The sequence below is a fragment of the Rhinichthys klamathensis genome, unplaced genomic scaffold, assembly GCF_029890125.1.
Source record: "Rhinichthys klamathensis goyatoka isolate OS25496 unplaced genomic scaffold, OSU_Roscu_1.1 h1tg000056l_1, whole genome shotgun sequence".
Taxonomy (NCBI): domain Eukaryota; kingdom Metazoa; phylum Chordata; class Actinopteri; order Cypriniformes; family Leuciscidae; genus Rhinichthys; species Rhinichthys klamathensis.
The window spans coordinates 701,378-721,694 of NW_026606601.1; the positions used below are offsets into that span (position 1 = coordinate 701,378).

The following is a 20,317-nucleotide window of genomic DNA, read 5'->3' on the forward strand; positions in this document are numbered from 1 at the left end:
TTCTTCCGCCAAACAATGTAGTTCTTCATAAGCGGAATCAACACAAACACACAGATGCAGTGGCTTAGTAATACTGATGTAATGCGGTCACAGCGATGTATTTTTACAACAACTTTGAACGCAGCTCAACCAATCAGAATCAAGGACCGCAACTATGGGTTTTATATTCAACAGTCTAGACCTTATACGCCAGAGAAACAAGCGCACATCTATAGAATTTTGTGTTTGAACTTCCTTTTTTGCGGAAACTATCGGCATCGCTGTCGAAGAGTAATTAGCTGGTGAATTGGATTTACTTATTGTAAAGTTAACGAAAGTTATCATAATGTTTGAGGCGGATGTCATAACAGATGTCAGTCGACAGAAGATTTTAAAATGAGACGTTCATTCATAAATCCGTAAGATCTTACCTTCATGCTGTGGAAATATAAACCGGAAGACATGCAGAACATAAGGAGTGCAGCGTTGAAAAGGGGCGGAGCTACATAAGGTCTATACATGAAAGGCTACATAAGGTCTTACCATGTGAACTGATGCAAATCCAAAACCTTTATCTGAATTGCTCTGTTTTGATGCAAGTTGGGGTGTTTTTGCATACCTCACCTCTGTGTAGGAAAGCCATGTCCTTTCCTTTGAAATGCTGGGCGTTCTCCCACGGTGCAAAACAGGAAGAGGGAAGGAGAGCACGAATTGAATTGAGATAAGAAAACACCAATAAGACTGGGGAGATATCTCGGGTCACTGAGGAGACAGCGGGTAAATTGAAGAAAACGTCGAGAGCTGGAATGCTAAGAGAGAGAGAGAGAGAAAATGAGAGAGGAACTGAAGGAACGCATAAAGACAAATATTTTTTTTAGAATAGAATAACAGCTTTCTACTTACTGAATATTATGCACAACACATTGGGCCCGATTTACTAAACGGGGCAAAATAGCGAAAGAACGCAATTCCAAAAAGGCGCAGATGGGAGTGGAAGGTTTAAGAACCCAGACGTAGCTGGATCATTTCCATAACGACTAATGTAATCTACCAAGAGCAGCGCAATTTAGTGTCTGCTTTTACATGCTTTTTTTGGGCTGTAAATAATGGCGCAAGTACCAGTAATTGACTAGCGCAAACCTTAGTAAATCACCTTGAATGATTCATATAAATACTCTTCTGCCATAAATGTTGCGTCTGAAAGGGAAACTCCTAAATGCATATGCTACAAGGTCAGCTGCTAAAATGACCCTGTCCACCGCTCATTTTTCACTGCGCGTCTTTAGTAAATCCTGACAGGAGTTTTTTAACGCAAAAAGAGGGTTTTCGCTGGAGCAAGCTGTTAGTAAATCTGTTCCATTGTAAACTGTCTGTTTTTCTTTGTTTAAAAATATATAAATAGTAGGCAGTGTTGTGCCTGAACGTGTTCAATGAACGATAGTTCATGAACTCGTTCATATTTTGGGCGAACGTGAACTGAACATACTGAATTAATGCCTGATGAACGTTACGGTGAACTCGTTCATTCTGGTGTCTGTGAACGCACACTCTCTCAGTTTAACTGTGTTCAATAGGGTGCCAGATATCTATAGAGCCTTCCAGGCGAAAACCCGGCTAAAACACGCGTAAACAGGCCTTAATATGTAGCGGAAAAAACACCCAATCTGGCAACACCAACCACCAGTGTCGCACTGCGGCCGCCGCATGCGTCATCAAGCAGCGAGCGAGGAGGCGTCGTATGATTATTTAAACGAGTTGTATGACAAGGTCGGTGAGGATGGGAAAAATCTTTTCACATTTCTGTGCTAACTTTGCCCGTCGATAAAATAATTGCTGTCTGTGGTTGTATATGGGCTGTGGCAATAATAAAAAAATAAAAATAAAAAAGCTCGCAGCAACATATGGAAAAAAAGAACTATGAACTAGTTCATTTTTTGAAGTATGAACTGAACTAGTTCATTTTAAAATTTGTGAACTGAACTTTGAACTAGTTGTAGTATGTAGCATACTACATTGTCACATGACCTCATTACTTTTGTCACATGGCCTCATGATGCTGCATATGTATTTAAGTGGAAGAAAAGATGGGTATTTAGCATTTTTATCCAATTTTGTGTAAAACTGTCTTCATATTTGGCAGCTCGTATAATTTTTTTCGATTCAATAAAAAAAATAAAAAAAAATTGTATAGTGCAACTTCACAAAACAATGTGTGATGCATGTTTATTTTGCAGTGTGCACAGATTGCATACTCTGAACTGCAGTAGTAATAGTAGTGTGATAGTTGTATGGTATTCGAGCGCTCGGATCATCAACTGGAGGCTGTCCAGTGCAGAGCAGGGCCACACGTCACTGTCTGCAGTCGCCCAGCCAGGGTTTTGCGGGTGCAATGCGGTTGCTATGGCAACCTGGCAAATCGCTATCCTTGTCGCTAGGCTGCTCGAGGACGGGGAGGGTGATGCACGGCGACGGAGGCAGTCGGTGTCAAAGGAGGGGTGGCTGTTCTGATTGTAGAGCAATTATATTTCCCGAGCTGGCAGGGCTGGTTTCTGAGCTCTGTGCATGTGTTTTGCGTGGGTGCTTGTGTAAATAGGCCCGTTGCATAATCAGCCCTGTTATTAGCAAAGGCATTCTACTTGATGATACTCAGGCTTCCCAACAGGCACACGTAGAGGCGCTCACATGACTGGATTACATAAGCCAAGCCCGTGGTGAATAATGCAGAAAACAGTCTTCTGTGCTAAATGGGTCATTGTGTGTTCTGGTGATTGAGAGAGATTAAAAGAGCGGAAAGTGATTGAGAGGAAGAGAAACAGAGAGATAAAATGACGTAAACAATCATAACTATTATGTGTTTTTTTTTATTTTTAAACTTGTAATTCACCTCTGTTTCATCATGCAAAAAAACAGAAAGCACAAGCTTTTGTGTCAGGTTATTTTGCAATGCTAAATATAACTCTAGAATTGTACAGTATGTATTGTGACCCGATGCGAGATCCACCAATCAGAGAGGTTCCCGAATCTCAATCGATTTTTTTGATTGTTAATATGAAAGGAGGACATCTTGTGTTTATCCGTGGGTGCTCGGCTATGACTTACGATAATGTGTGTATTTATATATTATTATATATTATACTTTGTTTTGTTGATAATTAAGCAGTTTTCCCCAATACCCCTTTACCATAATAATATCCTTATGAGGGAAAATCCATCCATCCTAAGTAACAATAAAATATTGGTATAAATATTGGTACAAAATTATACCAAAAATAATATTATATAGTAGAGGAAAAGAAATTAAATGAAATTAGATACAAATATCTACACACTTCTGAACATATGCAATAATAAAATTAATGAATAAATGAAACACAATAGATATCCATGTAGAATGGTGTACCTGAAAAGTTAAAGTTAACAATTATAAAGCCCATTACTCTGAGCGTATGGTATATGACAAATAAAGGATTCCAGACATGGAGTTCCAGACAATGTATGTGAACCTCCAATTGAAAATTGTTACTTTTCCAAATGCAAGTACAACATCAAATCCCGAAGCCAATGCGCTGCTTTAGGTATATACAATGATTATTTATTACTGCATAAAGACATTACAACAAATATAGCCATAATCTATAAATACCATAAAATGCAATTATTTTGTTCACATTACAGTTTAATTTTTTCTTTTTACATTATGATAATAAGAATTGAGGGTGGAAATGTGTGGAATTTTCTACTAAGAAAAATAATAACAAATTTCTGCATAAAAAATCTATAGGCTATTCACCCCAAAATAGAGCCCTTTTTCCTACATGAGATTCTTCCGTCGATTCTTTAATTCCTGTCAGCATCAACCTCATTGTATTGGGTTAGATTGGTTAAGCATTCTTGCAGCGCTAAAGGGGTTTTGTGGATAACCTGCATGACACATTTGCAGCCGGTTTGCAGAGTCATTTGGGTGTCTTTTAAAGGATGTGAAGAAACCACATGAAAGAAAGAGAGAACTAGGGGGGTATTCTGCTCTTTTGACGTGTGTATGTGTGTGTGCGAGGTAACATTATCTAGTGTTAACAGGGGAATTACGGAGTTTACTCATTGTAAATCAGCTTCTTTTAAAAGGATTTATTCTGCTGTCCTCTGCTACACTTTCTAAGTAAATGCACTAGGTTTGTAGGTTGTCAAACTCCAGATCCACTTCATTCTACAATACCACATCTCTAGGACAAAATTACACCCAAAATTTTAATAAATAAGAAACCTATTTTAGGACAGGTAATATATATATTTTTGCATTGTGATGCTGTATATAACATTACATTATATTAAAGCTGCAGTCCGTAGTTTCTCCTCTTTGTCGCCATCTCTGTTCGAAATCTGCAATTGCAGTTATTCGCGGAATTATCAACTTTAAGTGGGTTGTGCCCCGGCACGGCACGGATGAATCCAATGTTTTGAGGAGAATGTGCGGCTGTCAGTCGCCGCGCCGGTGTGGATACTGTCATTTGCAATCACAGATTCTACTTTTTGGAAGTATGACCAACATAAGAATTTTCACCGGAAAATGTCATCTGAATAAGTAAGTAACATCCACTTTTGTTCTGACCAATTAAGGGAAAAAAGCATTGCAGTAAATCACACTGATTAAATCTAACGATAGCTTATCATATCACGTCAAACCGTGCAAATTATACTTTGTTCTCAAATTGTTAATGTTAACAACGTCAGCATTGCGTGACTACATGTAATGTCCTTCCGATATTTATCCTTGTTTTCGCATGGGCCCGGTTGCAGTCTCTTTTTTTCTGTAGCGACTCCGAAGTCCAAAGTCTTTTGCATTTTACAGCGGGTGAATCTCCAGTTGTCACTGGTGATTGTCGTTTGAACCTTTCTGGATCCGCCATCAAATTGATGAGTTTAATTATATCAAGTGCAGTGAGAAAAGGCTATAAATCTCCACCTCCAGCATCCTCACACGCAATATAGCCTACTAGCCGAGACACCTTCTTAATGTGTACAGATGTGACGTAATGACGCAAAGACATGCTCGAATCCCCCGCGGAAATCCACCAGTACCACTGGAATTAAAAACATTACCGTTTTGAATCGGGCTAAGGCAAGCAGAGAGTTTTGAAAACTGGCTGGTTATGTACTTGCTCAAAAAATTTATTTTGGATCATTTTTAACCCAAAAAAAGTCACGGACTGGAGCTTTAATTATAATGAAAATAATTATTTAAATGTATCATTGAAATATGTATTGTACTTGTACTACATTCAAATTATGCTAATTTAAATAAAAAACATTTTACTGTAAAAATGGGTATGATTTAATAAAAAAAATTGCAAAATAAAAATAATACAAATAATGCCGTAATAACAAATGTTTTAATGGTTCCTCAAATAGGGGAAGTTGAATCTTTTGATTTTATGGTCTAATGTGGCCCAGACATGTTTTCATGAGTTTTTTAGATTAGAAAGTATGATTTCAGAATCATATCTTTTGTGCTTTGAAGAATTTCTTCTTCTTTTTGATAAAAATGTAGACATGGCAAATGATTGGAGGTTTGCTAGATCATATCTAAAGGCTCTTTAAAAGTTAGTTGAGTCAGTAAGCACAGGACTGTTGCTCATCATCGGAATGACATTGATAAAAGAAGCCATGTGATTGGATGACTGTACTGAGTGACCTGGTATAGAAGAAGTGAAACGGGCCACACTAACGTACCTGGGGTTTGTGGATTTGGAATGGCGCTTTTATACAGATGGAGAAATAATACTAAGTATGGATGCTCTTGTTGATGTAAGTTCTTTGGTTACTGTACCGTGAGATATTTAGGTACAGTGTTTTCAATCCTGAAGGTTCGGTTAAAACGGAGGTCAGCTAGTAGTCGCTGTGCGAGTAAACCTCACTCTCCTGGCCTCAAGAGGCGCACTATAGTTTTCAACGAGATATAAACCATAATTTGTTGCACTTTTTGCTGGATTTCTGCCATGCCAAATCATACAGTAGTAGGTCTAAGTTTTATATGGTACTTTGCGAACGTATAGGTGCTTACAAATTATGTATTTCTGGGATGTGCAGTGACGCGTAACTTTGAAACTATTTCTACAATCTATTTCTTCACTTGCTACAATAGACTTTAATTATGTTTATGCTATATTAGGGCTATATGTGGTCCGAAACAGACGCGCATCTTGGGCTAAATAAACAAAGCCAAATTTTCAAAGTCTATTTTTGGGCTAAATTTGGACCAAATCAGACGGACCAAACAAAGCCCAATTTTCAATGTCTATTTTTGGGCTAAATGAAGGCTATGACGGGCCGACTTGATTTAGCCCAAAAAAACGTCTTAATGACGTCTGGTGCTGGGTGGGTAGTGACCGACGCTAGTGACCGACGCATATTAACTGTGACTGCGGTCTTGAGCATCCTTGTTAGCGCCCGTCTCTAATGTCGTAAATCCCATTTAAATCTCTCGGAGCGGTGCAAGTAGAATATAGAGTATATGAGAACTGAACTAAGCTGGACGATGACATCACGCTTTCCTCCAGAGCGGCTATATATATATAAATTAACTAAATTAATAACTGTTTGATAACAAAAATGAACAATTAATAACTAAATTAATAACTGTTTGATAACAAAAATGAACAATTAATAACAAAAATGAACCATCACTGAACTTACTTAAGCTGGACTGTGACGCTATTTTCTTCTAGAAACAAACTTTTGTTGCATTATTTTCCTGTTATCTCTATAAAGCTGCTTTGAAACAATCTGTATTGTAAAAAGTGCTATATAAATAAAGGTGACTTGACTTGACTTACTCGGTCACATTAGCAAAATTTCATGTGCAAAAAAGCATCCATTGTCAACAGCGTAGCGATGGATGAAGCACTACACGGAAGTCATTTTCAAACCAAGCGGTTTTTTTGTTCTACAATCTAAATTACACACACCCATTTTGAAAATGCAAATTTTGAAGCTGTTATGTTTATAAAAAAAGAAATAAAAAAAAGTTACTATTAAAGGTACAATATGTAAGAATTTTGAAATAAAATATCCAAAAATCACTTGCACAGTGTGATATATTTCCTGCAGTTGTGTACTTACAATATCCCAAAAGTCTCCAAAGATTTTTTATTTCAGAGAAATTCCAATTTTAAATAAGTGTCCATCCCGGAAAAAAATGTCCCCTGTCAATGACGCAATATCCGCGCTATCCTCGGTTTCCGTTCGTACTGCCATAGCCATGACGTAACCATGGCGACAGACGTGGACAACTGCGTAGTGCGTAATGTTTAGCGGCACGCAGTTCTTGTTTCTTTTAAACATAGACCATGGCAAGCAGACTTTGGGACAAACAAGGAGAACTAAAATGAGGATCAATATCAGCGTGGCGTTTTTGAGATGCCGAGACCTCCACGTCCGCGACTAACTTGGACTTGACAGAGCTTCACGAGTCACGACTTGACAGCTTTATTAGACAGGTAAATGTACATAAAACAAATCAATGTTATATAACGTTAGCTCAACATGATGAAATGTTAGAATATGGTCAGTATGTTATTCTAATGTTGATCTAGCTTACTAGCAAACAAACTAAAACGTAGTATAACATTATAACTTTCAACACACATTTAAATGCCGTGACAGTGTAACGTTAGACCAAGTGAAGCAGCGCTGCGTTACCTCACAAGTCTAATAAACTGACCTGTGTGAGTAATCCAGCACTTGCGGGTAGTTCGGTAGAATTAAATGTCCTTATTCCTTTATATCCGCGAGACTCGCGTGTGATATCTGTCTCTTTAGCAATCGCGACCTTGCTTCATACCACAGTAATGTTAAAAAACATGAATGTTTGCACTCATCCATAAACATTATTAGATCCATCAGCTTGACAGCAAGTCCCATCATTCAGCTCATCACTGCGTCATTAACCTACGCCTTTGTTATTGTTGGAAACTGCGCCCTCTTGTGGTGAAAAAAACTTACATATTGTGCCTTTAAGAATGTTTGGAGGGAGAGTGTGTGTAATTTACTTGTAGAACAAAATGTCCAAATATCGCCAGCTTATGTTTACCACAGACCTTATATTACTCAAACTGAAAAACCCTATTTTAAAAACCAATAGGAAAATCTCGAGGTAACCGCTGGCGGATTAGTCTTCCGGGTTTTGACGTCATCCCTGCACCACTCTATTGGCCGAACAACGCTAAATGTGACCACAAACTGATCGATTTCAGACAGGCTAAATGCTGCTTCCATGAAAAGAAGAGACATCAACTTTTTGTTTTTCCCTTCCTCATTAGTGCCATACAAGTGGTCTTTTGTGGCGCTGAGCGAATCTGAAACGTATCAGAGGATGAATCGCGTTACTTTGACTTGCGTAATATGGAGCACGCTGGCCTGGTTCGTGCACAGAGAGGCATTTGTTTGGAAACTGCACAACAACACAAGCCGATTCCCCTCCACGATTTGTTTATTTACAGAGGTATTCTGGGGTGGTCGTCAGGATAAACACTGTTGCCAGGGAAAAAGAAAAAGAGGGATGGAATATGAGGAGAGAGAGAGAGAGAGAGAGAGAGAGAGGTAATGGACTGAATAATAAGGAAGCAGAGAGATTATGCAAAAGTTGAAGGCAGAGTGAGCAAAGCAGGCAGAGAGTACGGTGTGTGTGCCAGCTGAGAGGAAGTGTGTTGGTGAACACAAAGAGAAGTAGGACAGGGCACAACCACATGCTGTCTAGTAGCCCTCCCCAACTTCCAGCTCTGTGTGGAACTGCATATCTATATATGTGTGCACACTTGCCTCTGGCTTTACCACATGTCTAAAATGGACCAGCTACAACAATACAGTAAGAACAAGGGACTTTCCCAAGCAACAATATTGTGCAAGTCTTCTTTTGCATGGGCATTGCTGATCAGTGGCACTGAATTAAGTCGCCATGCCCAACTTGACCTGTGCACCGAGGTTCATCTCGCTCCATTTAGGCCTTGTTGTTTGTTTTCTGCAGTGAAAAAAAATTACACTTTTGTGGAAAGCTTTGACAAGAGGACGTGACTCAAGCGCAAATCGTTTTTCCTATCATTAGTTATGGTGATATCTTGGGAAGCGCTGTAATAAAATGAGTGGTTACACTATTTTAAGGTGGCGTAGTTACATTGTACTTACTCAAATAAATGAGTAGAGACACCATTAAAAAGACATTTCAATTATGCAGACATATCAGTTTGTGTTTGCTCAGTATACATTATACGTTTGTGATAAATACACAAAGATTCATTTTTAAAAGAAAGAAATTAATAGTTTGATTCAGAACAGATGCATTAAATTGATCAAAAGTGACAGAAGAGAATTTTACATTATTACAAAAAATTCAATAAAGAATTCTTGAAAAATATATATCACGGTAATGCTTAATATTGCATTTTAAAATATATTAAAATAGAAAAGAGTTATTTTAAATGTCAATACTATTTCAGAATATTACTGTTATTACTGTATTTCGATCAAATAATTGAAGTCCAACTAGACTCTAATTAATAAATAATTTTTAAGTAATAATACTTTTTTTTTAATTGCCCTAAAAAATTTATTTGTTTGTTTGAAACCCGTTTTAAGGAAGCTTTTAGGTTATTTTATTTATTGTATTTAAATTTTTTTAATTAATATATATTTTATTCTTTATATAATAATTTATCGTTTTGTAACTGTACAGACTTTGGTATACTGTGGTGTTTTATAGTGCTTTATAAATAAATTTCGGTTTGATTTGATTTTTAAAAAAAAGTTTGGATATTTTATGAAATAACTGCCATCTGATTGATTTAAAAAACAAAATGACCTGGCCTCCATAAAAGATGCTTGTCGCTGTATAATATTTATATGATATGCATCGTGGCGATCACCCTCAACACCGTAGCATCATTGTGGATAATTTTGCACAACCAAACACCACTTTTATCGTTTTGTTTTAAAATCTCAAAATGTGCACTTGGCACGACTAGGCCTTAGGTCTGTGTTTATCATTGCTTTTCCTAAACCACTTTCAGTAATCTGAAAGTCACATGATACACGAGCTCCAGTTTCGCACACTTGAAGCGTCCCACAATGAACTGAATAGAAATAATTAGAGAGGTGGAAATGGCAATCCCGAAGTCTGAATCCATTGGCGCTCACTCAAATAAGGCCTGCATTCTTCCAGCTGTATACTGTGAAACCTCTAGGCCAGACAGAAGTCGGAAGGGCAGACGGGACTTCATCTGTGGTGAGCAATGCTCAAGTAGGAGTAGGAGGGAGAGACAGCGAGAGTACAGTGCAAAAGTAGAGTGTGTGAGAACAGCCAGGTTCTGGATGACCCGTGACGGAAGCCGTCGCCCACTCGCTCTGCAGCAAGTGGGCAGAAAGCCTGAGACGCTTAACCAGTTATTCACACACACACAATCTCCGCTCTATGGCGGTAGTGAATACATTCCTCAGTGACAGAAGGATGTAAAATACTCCTTTAATACATTCTAGAAGATCATGTATATACTCACAGAGCCAAAGTCCATTTATAAATAGACAGTCATTAATAATACATTTTTATGCAGCATGTCAAAGTTGTTCAAGAGAGTGCAAAACAGACATAAGGCTACCATGAATTTGCTTTTGGGATTTTTTACATCATAGGTTTTTGTGGGATACCTTTTTGATGAATTGCATGGGCAAAATACCCACATTTCTTGGGTAGCTTTTGAGAGTGAAAACACTGGATTTTTTTTACAGTTGGAATTGTTATATAACAGGAGAAGAAAGAGACCACAGAAGGATGTGGGAAATGGATTGCCGAGGACAAAGATCTCAAAGCTTACCTGTCATTATGCTAAAATATTTGACCCTTTAATGTCACAATTGACCAATCAGAATCAATTATTCCTGTGACCCGCATATTAAAGGGATAGTTCCAGTGTTGTTAGTGTTAACTAAAACTAACTAAAAATAAGTAAGTTGAAGTACAGTACTAAAATGATCAAAATACATTAAAGATATATAGAAATAAAAAAATATATAAATTACAAAAGCACATACTGTAGTAAAATCACTAAAAGTTTTCAAAATATTAATAAATAGTGTATAAATAATCTTAAAATATCACTGGATTGTTCATCCAAAAATAATTTTCTTTTGTGTTTTTTTTTATGTTGCTGTTGTTGTTTTGGACCCCATTGACTTTCATTGTATGGGCAAAAACATTTGAAATGTTCTTTGAAAGAGCATCTTTTGTGAATAAACGATGACAGAATTTAAAATTTGGGTGGACTATCCCTTTAAGCATTCTCAAATGGATTTACAGCATGTCTTTTAAAAAGAGAGAGTGACACCTTCATTTTAATTTGAGGGCTGTGCCATGTTATTTCCAGCTGGCACGTACGCATCCACGTAAGGCTCAGCGATTTCCTGAAGAAAGTATAAATAGAAATGTGTATCACGGCACCTGGGAGGGGAAAGAACGGTCTCCATTCCCGAGCCTTAGCAATTGGCCTTCAGATTGGGATCCAGAGGTCAGGGCTTTTGTTGTGACTCTATTACCAGATTTTGTTTAATAATTCCGGCTGTCATTATCTGGTCAGCTTCTCACATGGCTCCATTTCAAACTTCTCATTGATGTTTAAAGTAGAGGAGATGCAGAAGAATAGCAATATGACTCTTTCTGAACCCAAAACCTCGTTTCTTTCTATAGACAGGCCTGTTATGTAATATTGGAAAAATGGCGTCAGTTGGAGCGGGATACAAACTCAAACTCGAGGACTCCTCCCAAGGTTTCTGGTCACGCCCCGCACCTGTCGCCTGCCACACAAGTGCACGCACCCTGGTTAAACATTAGCTTATGACCTACATAACTCATCTCGAAACAAGCACCCTGTGTGTGTGTGTGTGTGTGTGTGTGTGTAAGTAGGAGGTGCTCATATGTTAATTCCATGATCTATAAATATTTACACACTTTTTCAGACTTTGTCACGGTCAGAAACGACCTTGGAGATGTTATGTGCACTGGAAGTTAGTCGTGTGCACAGCTCTGTTTTTGCACACGTCCCCCTGTGTTTCCCGTAAACTCCAAACAGCCCACAACACACAACCAGACACACACAAGTGTAATGAAGCACAACAGGTGTGAGTGTGAGAGTGCAGGACTTGCGTCTAAAGCTGACCTCGGCTGTATTATAGCTGTGTTATATTATATACATCCAGCTATTTTAAATCTGTAAAGCCAAACATATGAAATACTTGTCAGAAAAATCTTTTTTTTTTAAATGGAACAACCTTTTGACTTTCAATTAAAAAAAAAAAAATTTATACATAAGGCTTGAATGCCTCATTTAGTATGCTATAGGGAGAAAATTGAGCTCATACTTGAGTACTAGGAATTTGTTTTTAATTCAAACTTATAAAAACATTTATATGGCCAAAAACTAAGATGATGTTCCCAAAGCTTGAAATGTAAATCAATATACAGTATAGCAGACTTCTTACATAACAGTTGTCATATCTCCCAATAATGTCTTGGTAAGATGATATTTAAATGCTTATATGATCAAAGCTCTGAAGTTTTAATTGTGGGGGCGAAACATATAATGCAATGCAATACAATGATAATAGAAAAGCCTGATGTATCATATTTGATGCTCACATTTTGAAATTATGTATGGATAATCAAGTAAACCTAAGTTGCATTAATTCAGTGAGTGTTCATCTTGAAATATTACTAACAATATACAAATTATTCTTAGGTTTACGTTATAAAAATCATTAAACCGATACGTGAATCACAACCTGAGGTGGGACATATATGTAAAATAATACTGAAACCCTTTTACGTGCTAAAAAAGAATAAACCATCAACCAGACGACAGAAATAGGGTCATCTTGATTTTGCCCAGTAAGATGTTCCTGGATCAACGAATTTTGTTGATCCTGGAACCACATTCCTGTTTGAAAATTTAGTCTCAACCCTAATCCTACCCCTAAACCTAACCTTACCCATAACTTATCCCTAAAATAAGAGGGAGATGATGGTGAATAACACTGTTGTAGAAGCACCTATCCCTGGCTGTAAGCCTGAACTTGTCCCTCAAATCTGATTGGTTGATTGGAATGTTGTTCCAGGATCAACGAAGATGTTGCACTTGGTGAAATCGCGTTCACCCATGAGTGTGTGCAACAGATTTTTCAGCAAAGTTATTTCTTATTTAGATGCCTTAGTAATTTGAGTATCAAATATGATACAGCAGGCTCTATAGGGTTAACCCCCCTCTTCAGCTATTATTATTATGGTCTGCCTTGCGCGCCGTCCTTAGTGCTCTCTAATGGATTTGTGAGTGCGCTGGAAATCCTTGATCGTGTGCGCCTATGTGTGTGTGGTATTGCAGACTCTCAGCTGCTGTTGAGAAGCGTCTGTTGAAGTGTGAAGGACGTGCAGTCAACATCTCCCAGCATCCCAAGCCGCCGCCGCCGCAGCGCGAGCCGTTCCCGTGGTTACGCGGCCGGGTGGGCACGAAGACGGGCACTGATTGAGCTCGCACTTATAAATAGATCTTACACAACATCCTCTTGTTGATGCCAAGAGCTCGGATAGACGAGAAGGGGATGGAGAGGTGATTGCTGGTGACCTTTTGCTTGTGTACAGGGTGTTATTAGAGAACTACCCACGTCCACCTGTACACGCACTATCTACTTCCTGTTGGGTTGTGGCTGGTCACCTTGCCTGGATAGGCTTGTTGATGTTGAGGACTTGTAATCAAGTTATGATTGGTTCAAGGGGTAAGACAGGCCTTCAACTAGGATTAGATGGGAATGACATTGGCTAGGGTTTCCGGCAGCCTTTAAAACTGATTGTAGGGGGAAATTATACACATATAATAGATTATAATTTTCATTTTCATCAATTTTCAGTTATTGCCAATTGAAATCTGAATATACACTACTGTTCAAAAGTTTAGGGTCGGTAAGATTTTTTAAATGTTTTTGAAAGAAAAATCTCTTATGTTCGCCAAGTCTGTATTTATTCGAACAAGAATTTGATCGGAATTTAGATTAGAAATCATTCTTCTAATATGCGGATTTGTCGCTCAGGAAACATTTCCACTCTAAAAAATGCTGGGTTGTTTCAACCCAAATTTGGGTCAAATATGGACAAACCCAAATGTTGGGTTAAAAATGTAATTAAAAAATTACAGTTGAAAGTGAAAGTTGAAGTTGGGTTAAAATTTTAAATTACATTTTAACCCAACATTTGGGTTTGTCCATATTTGACCCAAATTTGGGTTAAAACAACCCAGCGTTATTAAGAGTGTATTATCAGTGTTGAAAACAGTCGTGCTGCTCAATATTTTTGTAGAAACTGTGATATATATTTTTCTTTGGATTCTTTGATGAATAGAAAGAAGAACAGCTTTTATTTGAAATAGAAATCTTTTGTAACATTATAAAGGTCTTTACTGTCACTTTTTTTTATCAGCTTTATGTAGGAGGGTGTGCCCTTTGTTCTTAAAGTCACCAACTCATGATACAGCCACTTATTCATTTCTTACATGAGTTATGAAGACCCATGTGCACTTGTGTGATGCAGCACATAAAGGTCACGCAGAAGACATGCATGTCTGTTAGAGCGCCAAGCTGACTGTATGCAGCTCGTACAACCTTAGAAACTCTTCTATCAATTCCAGCTTTACCAAAAACACAAGATCCGCAACACTCCATGTTTATAGGGGTGGGAACGATTACCAAAGTTCTCAAGTATTTGGAAATCACAGCAATAGTTGATGAAAAGCTAGATTCCTCTTCTTGTTATTTTTTGATAATAATAATAAAAAAGGGTTAGTTTACCCAAAACTGAACATTCTGTCATCACTTACACAAATTAAGATATTTTCAATAAGATCTGAGCCAGTTCTGTACTCTACATTAACAGCTATGCAACCACCACTTTGACGCTTCAAAAAGTTAATAACGAGATCGTAAAACTAATTCATATGAATCGAGCGGTTTAGTCCGAATTTTCTGAAGAGACTCGATCGCTTTAAATGATGAACAGATTTAATTTAGGCTTTTATTTATATATAAACATTGATCAGCAAATAAGCAGAAGCTCAACCGAACCTCATTGGTTCTTGCAGAAGCTCAAACGTGCTGCGTAACACAAGGATGAACCTCATTGGTTATACCAATCCTCAAAAAAAAAAAAAAAAAAAAATCATTAATAATAATTTATAATAATTGATTTCATCAAGCTGATGAATTATTTATGGTATATATGATATGTAATATGTCATATATATCATAAATATTTCATCAAGCTCTGTCGGACGCTCTCTCATCTTAAAGGATCCTTTGAGTCCTTCATCACATAGCCATGCGCACTTACTAGACCTTCTCATTCTAGCTTTTAATGCTGAGGAGGACTCTAGCTTACAAGCCTCAGAAGGACTGGACTTTTCAGAAGCACCCTTCGATTAAACTTCAGTTAAAGCTAAGAAAGCTAAAGCTAATAGGAAGCTAGTTAATAATGGCTTTAAACATGCAACACCCTGTTTTATACAATATGTTACACGTGACCCCTGTACTCCGTCTTTTTATCCATTAGGGAGTCCATGGCCTGAGGTTAAAGACTCCTGCCTAACACCTGGAAAACACTTTCCATGCTTATTTTCCCAGCCTTTCCACTGTTTTGCTGTTTTCCTGAATGTGCGTCATATGGCAGTCAGGTGTTGACATGTTTACCACAGCGATGCATCTGATGTGGCCGTCTTGTTTATTAGAGCAGTCATGAGACTTGCGCATTTGAATGCCGTAATGCTATAAACTCCACTTCTCCTCCGCTCCGAGGTCTTGCATAACCTGTTGATTTGCTCCGCTTTTAAATCTCTCGGAACGATCGGCTCCGCTTCAGGACTGCCTTCAATTAACTTGAGCGGGGAGTATTTAACAAAAGAGGTCATTCACAGAAAGAGATTAAAATTAGTTCTTTTTTTTCATGAAATGCAAGTTGTCCGATGACGTCCCGAGGTTTACTGGATGCACTGGAGCTGATGAGTCATTTTTTAAGCACATCTCCTTTGTGCATGTGTGTGTGCGCGCGCACTGCTGTGGGTGTGTTGCATTTCTCTTTCACTCGCTGTTGTTTGAAAGAGGCCTGAATGACTGAGTTCACTGTTAACCTGGAAAGAAGGCTGGTTATGTAACGAGCTTTCAAAACTGCCCCAGAATTCTGCTGATAACTTGCACTCCTCACCCTCCCTCCTTGTGTCGCACATCACACACTCACTCCGTGCCTGTTTGGCTTGAAAAAGTAGGGCAGGATTTTCCTTTGCGCTCTTGTCCTCTCCTATTTTTTCCCTTGCGTCCTGTGCGAGCGTGCATGAGCAGTCTATCGCCGCTCTCCCTCTGCCTTTCAGCTGATTACTGACTTATGTAAGGGGGGGGGGGGGACGAGCGAAAGTAGATCAGGATATACCAGAGAAAAACACTACGTAACCAGCGGGCCGCATTTATTCATAGAAAGGAACTGAAAGTTTTCTTTAGACTGTGATGTTGTATTTTTAAAACACAATTAAATTTGGCATAACCTTTTGGGTTCAGAAGAAAATGAAACCTTTCGAATTGTTTTCTTTGCAAAGCACACGCTTGTTTGTGCAAACGTGTTGACTGTGCAAGCCTTGTAGCTCTTGGGACAGTGTGGAGACAGATGGTGTAAATTCAGGTGAGCTGAGGGAGGCACTCCAGGTTATTTCCGTGTTAATTGCTGCGAGTTTGCGCGTGCGTGTGTGTGTGTGTGTGTGTGTGTGTCGGGCCGCACAGAGAGGGTTATGTAACCGCAGTGGTGTGAGTCTGGCTGGCAGTAAACAGGGTGGAGGGGAGGGAGGGACGTGAGAACTCTGCTTTGGAGCATGGCTGCGCCGTCGTGTTAACTTAACTCTTTAGGCACTGGTACAGAAGTGGCATGTGCACATGAAACAAATCAAATTCCCCTGACCATTTAAAAAATAAGAGTATAAGATTGTATAAGAGTGTGTGTGTGTGTATATATATATATATATATGTGTGTGTATGTGTATATGTGTGTGTGTATGTATATTATTTATCAAAAACTTGTTCAAGATATCAGGGCAAAAATTCCCCTGTATGAGTTTTGTCTCATATTTATATCATATGATTAAGCAAAATCACACGATTAACAAGCATGCTGTTTTTTTGTCCTGCAATAGATTGCAAATGTGATATTGATTTTATACAACAGTTTCAATAATAATAATAATAGTCATTTGTTACATTTATATAGCGCTTCTCTCAGCACTCAAAGCACTTTAAATGGAAGGAGGGAATCTCCTCAAGCACCACCAATGTGCAGCAGCCACATGGATGATGCGATGACAGCCATATTGTGCCAGAACGCCCACCACACACCAGCTTATTGGTGGAGAGGAGACATGTGATGAAGACAGACATTGTATATATGGGGATGATTAGGAGGCCATGATGGACAGAGGCTAATGGGCAAATTTGTCCAGGATGCCAGAGTTACACCCCTACTTTTTTTCGAAGGACATCCTGGGGATTTTACTGACCACAGAGAGTCAGGACCTCGGTTTAACGTCTAATCCGAAGGATGGTGCTTGTTACAATATAGTGTCCCCATCACTATACTAGGGCGTTAGGTCCCACACAGACCACAGGGGGAGCGCCCCCTGCTGGCCTCACTAACACCTCTTCCAGCAGCAACCTAGTTTTCCCAGGAGATCTCCCATCCAGATACTGACCAGGCTCAACCCTGCTTAGCTTCAGTGGGCAACCAGTCTTAGGCTATTTAGTTGTGTGTTTATTTTATTGTTGAGAGAGGAAAGCGGTCAGCACATTTTTACACATTCATCTAAACTTCACTCTCAGCAGTGTGGGCGGCGTGGGATGTTTGCTAACAGTATAGCTGGTCTCGTATTTTGAACTACGCTTTACCCATAAACGAAGAACGGAAAAGAACTTCGCCGTGAGTTTATCAGGGGCTTTAATGGTCAGAGAAAAGGATAATGATAAAAAAAATGTTTTGACCCATCTCACTTCTCTCCCACCTTCTCTTTACCTTTTCATTTACAGTATGCTAATTCAATTGTATTGCTTTTTTCCTCACTCTTCTACCTGTCCCTCCAGCGGTCGTTTTTCTGCCGTCTGACCGGTGACAATAAGTCCGAGAAGTTCTTTAAAGTGTTTTACGAGCGGATGAAGCTGGCCCAGCAAGAGATCAAGGCAACTGTGACGGTGAACACCAGCGATCTGGGCAGCAAGCGCAAAGACGAGGACGCCAACGACAAGGATGCCCAAACCCGCAAGAAAGGTCAGAGCCTTCAAGACAAGTGTTTATAATGATGAAATGTATACTGTGCAACCCAGACCTGCAAAAGCATACTAAACAAATACAATTCTCCCCCACTTTCAGTCAAGGAAGTTGCTGTAGTAACCGAGGAAGTGCGGGAGCAACTCATCGAAGCTTCTACGGCCACTAAGAAGGCCATCACTGCTTACCGAAGAGAGGCGGACGCGGACGAGCATCTGAATGTGGCGGAGGGGCAGGCCACCACGACTGAAAAGAACCAGGATGACAACGAGATGAGCGTGATCATAACAATCATGCAGCCGATCCTGCGCCTCATGCAGCTGCTCTGTGAAAACCACAACCGTGAACTGCAGGTCAGCCGCCGAATTAGACATTATATGGAGAAAATGTGCATTGTTTATGCTAACTTAGGGGCCATTCACACTGAACACACGGGTCAGAGGAATGAAAAAATGCAAGGTTTAGAAATATGTTTTAAAAGTTGAGATCCTTTTAACTTGAGCGCCACGTTTTTAGAGAGTCATGTCATCCGCAAGATGCTGTAAAAGACATGAGACACGAGCCCAATGGTCAAACCATTCCATCTAGCATTGAAAAACAATAGATAAGTGGCGCTGTGGAATGGAAAGGCACGTAATGTGCGTACTGCTCCTAAAAATAGCTTAGCTAACTGTACTTTACTTGTAGTTTTGCTGCTGGCTATTTCTTAAGGAACTGTATGATTGGTATCAGGATAGATCATATTCATTCAACTCAACTCAATATGAAATGTTATTTGCTAGCTATTTTACTGGTGTAGCCTATTTCTCAAAGAAAATATTTGAGAAGATGATGTAGGATTGGACTTGATTTTCTACATCAGCTATTGATTATATTGGGAAAAGTGGCCAGAATGGAATGAAAAGGTAAAAAAATATTACAGTAAATGGCTATAAAGACAACATTTTATTTCTTTTAAATAACATGCACTTATGAATTGTGCATAGTAAGACAGGAATGTGTATTTTTATTTTGATATATTTAAATAGGCCTTTATTAAACATATAAATTAAATATAAATATATAAAATTGTAAATTAATTCGATATATTAAATTTAGATACAGTATATAATTCAATACTGGAAAAAAAAAGAATACAAAAGTAAAAAAATTAAATAAACAAAGAGTTTCATGCTAGTTTCGCAGTAATTAGCTAATCATCAACCTTTTGGTGAATTGTTTAATAATCATTTCCTTGCTTACCTAATGCTTTTAACTTGAGCCTTTTACATAACCCCGTCCTGCAGATGGTTACATCATAAACAAATTTATATTTCCCCTCTTGGATGGGATATTCTCAAAAGTCCTTGAAGAACAAAAAAAATATGAATGGGAACCTAAGTCCCTAAGAATTATGATTATTGATTTAATCTAAATCCTATCCCATATCATACTATGAGTTATGTATCAACTTTATCTGTGCTTCCTCAAGCTCTAATATGACTTACAAAAGCTCCTCGTATCCTGTTTTTCCCGCTTGTTCCCCAGAACTTCCTTCGCTGTCAGAACAACAAAAACAACTACAACCTGGTGTGTGAGACACTGCAGTTCCTGGATTGTATATGTGGCAGCACTACAGGGGGCCTGGGGCTGCTGGGACTCTATATTAATGAGAAGAACGTCGCTCTCATAAACCAGACTGTGGAGAGCCTGACAGAATACTGCCAGGGCCCTTGCCATGAAAACCAGGTGGACCTGACACATCCACACACTCTTTTTGTTCTATACTTTAAAGGAATCGTTCACCCAAAAATGAAAATTGTTGTAATTTTCTCTTGTTTACCCCCATAAATGTGAGCACTTTATTCCAAGTCTTCTGAAGCAGCTGACATGTGTGAAAAGAAACTGAAATGAAAGCCATTATGCACTGAAAATGTGACCTTTTTACCACTGAGTGAGTTGATCGAGTCAGTGAGTTAAACTCTTGAA

General features: G+C 38.6%; 1 protein-coding gene across 18 annotated transcripts in view; it reads left to right on the plus strand.

Annotated features, from left to right (window-relative positions):
* Nucleotides 1-20,317, plus strand: part of itpr1b (inositol 1,4,5-trisphosphate receptor, type 1b) — a 154,960-nt gene that overhangs the window by 95,659 nt on the left and 38,984 nt on the right. For all 18 annotated transcript variants that reach the window (XM_056248571.1, XM_056248575.1, XM_056248573.1 and 15 more), the window contains 3 exons: nt 18,166-18,349; nt 18,452-18,702; nt 19,877-20,077. In XM_056248571.1, the coding sequence (XP_056104546.1) occupies nt 18,166-18,349; nt 18,452-18,702; nt 19,877-20,077 (636 nt within the window). The remainder of the gene's footprint in view (nt 1-18,165; nt 18,350-18,451; nt 18,703-19,876; nt 20,078-20,317) is intronic.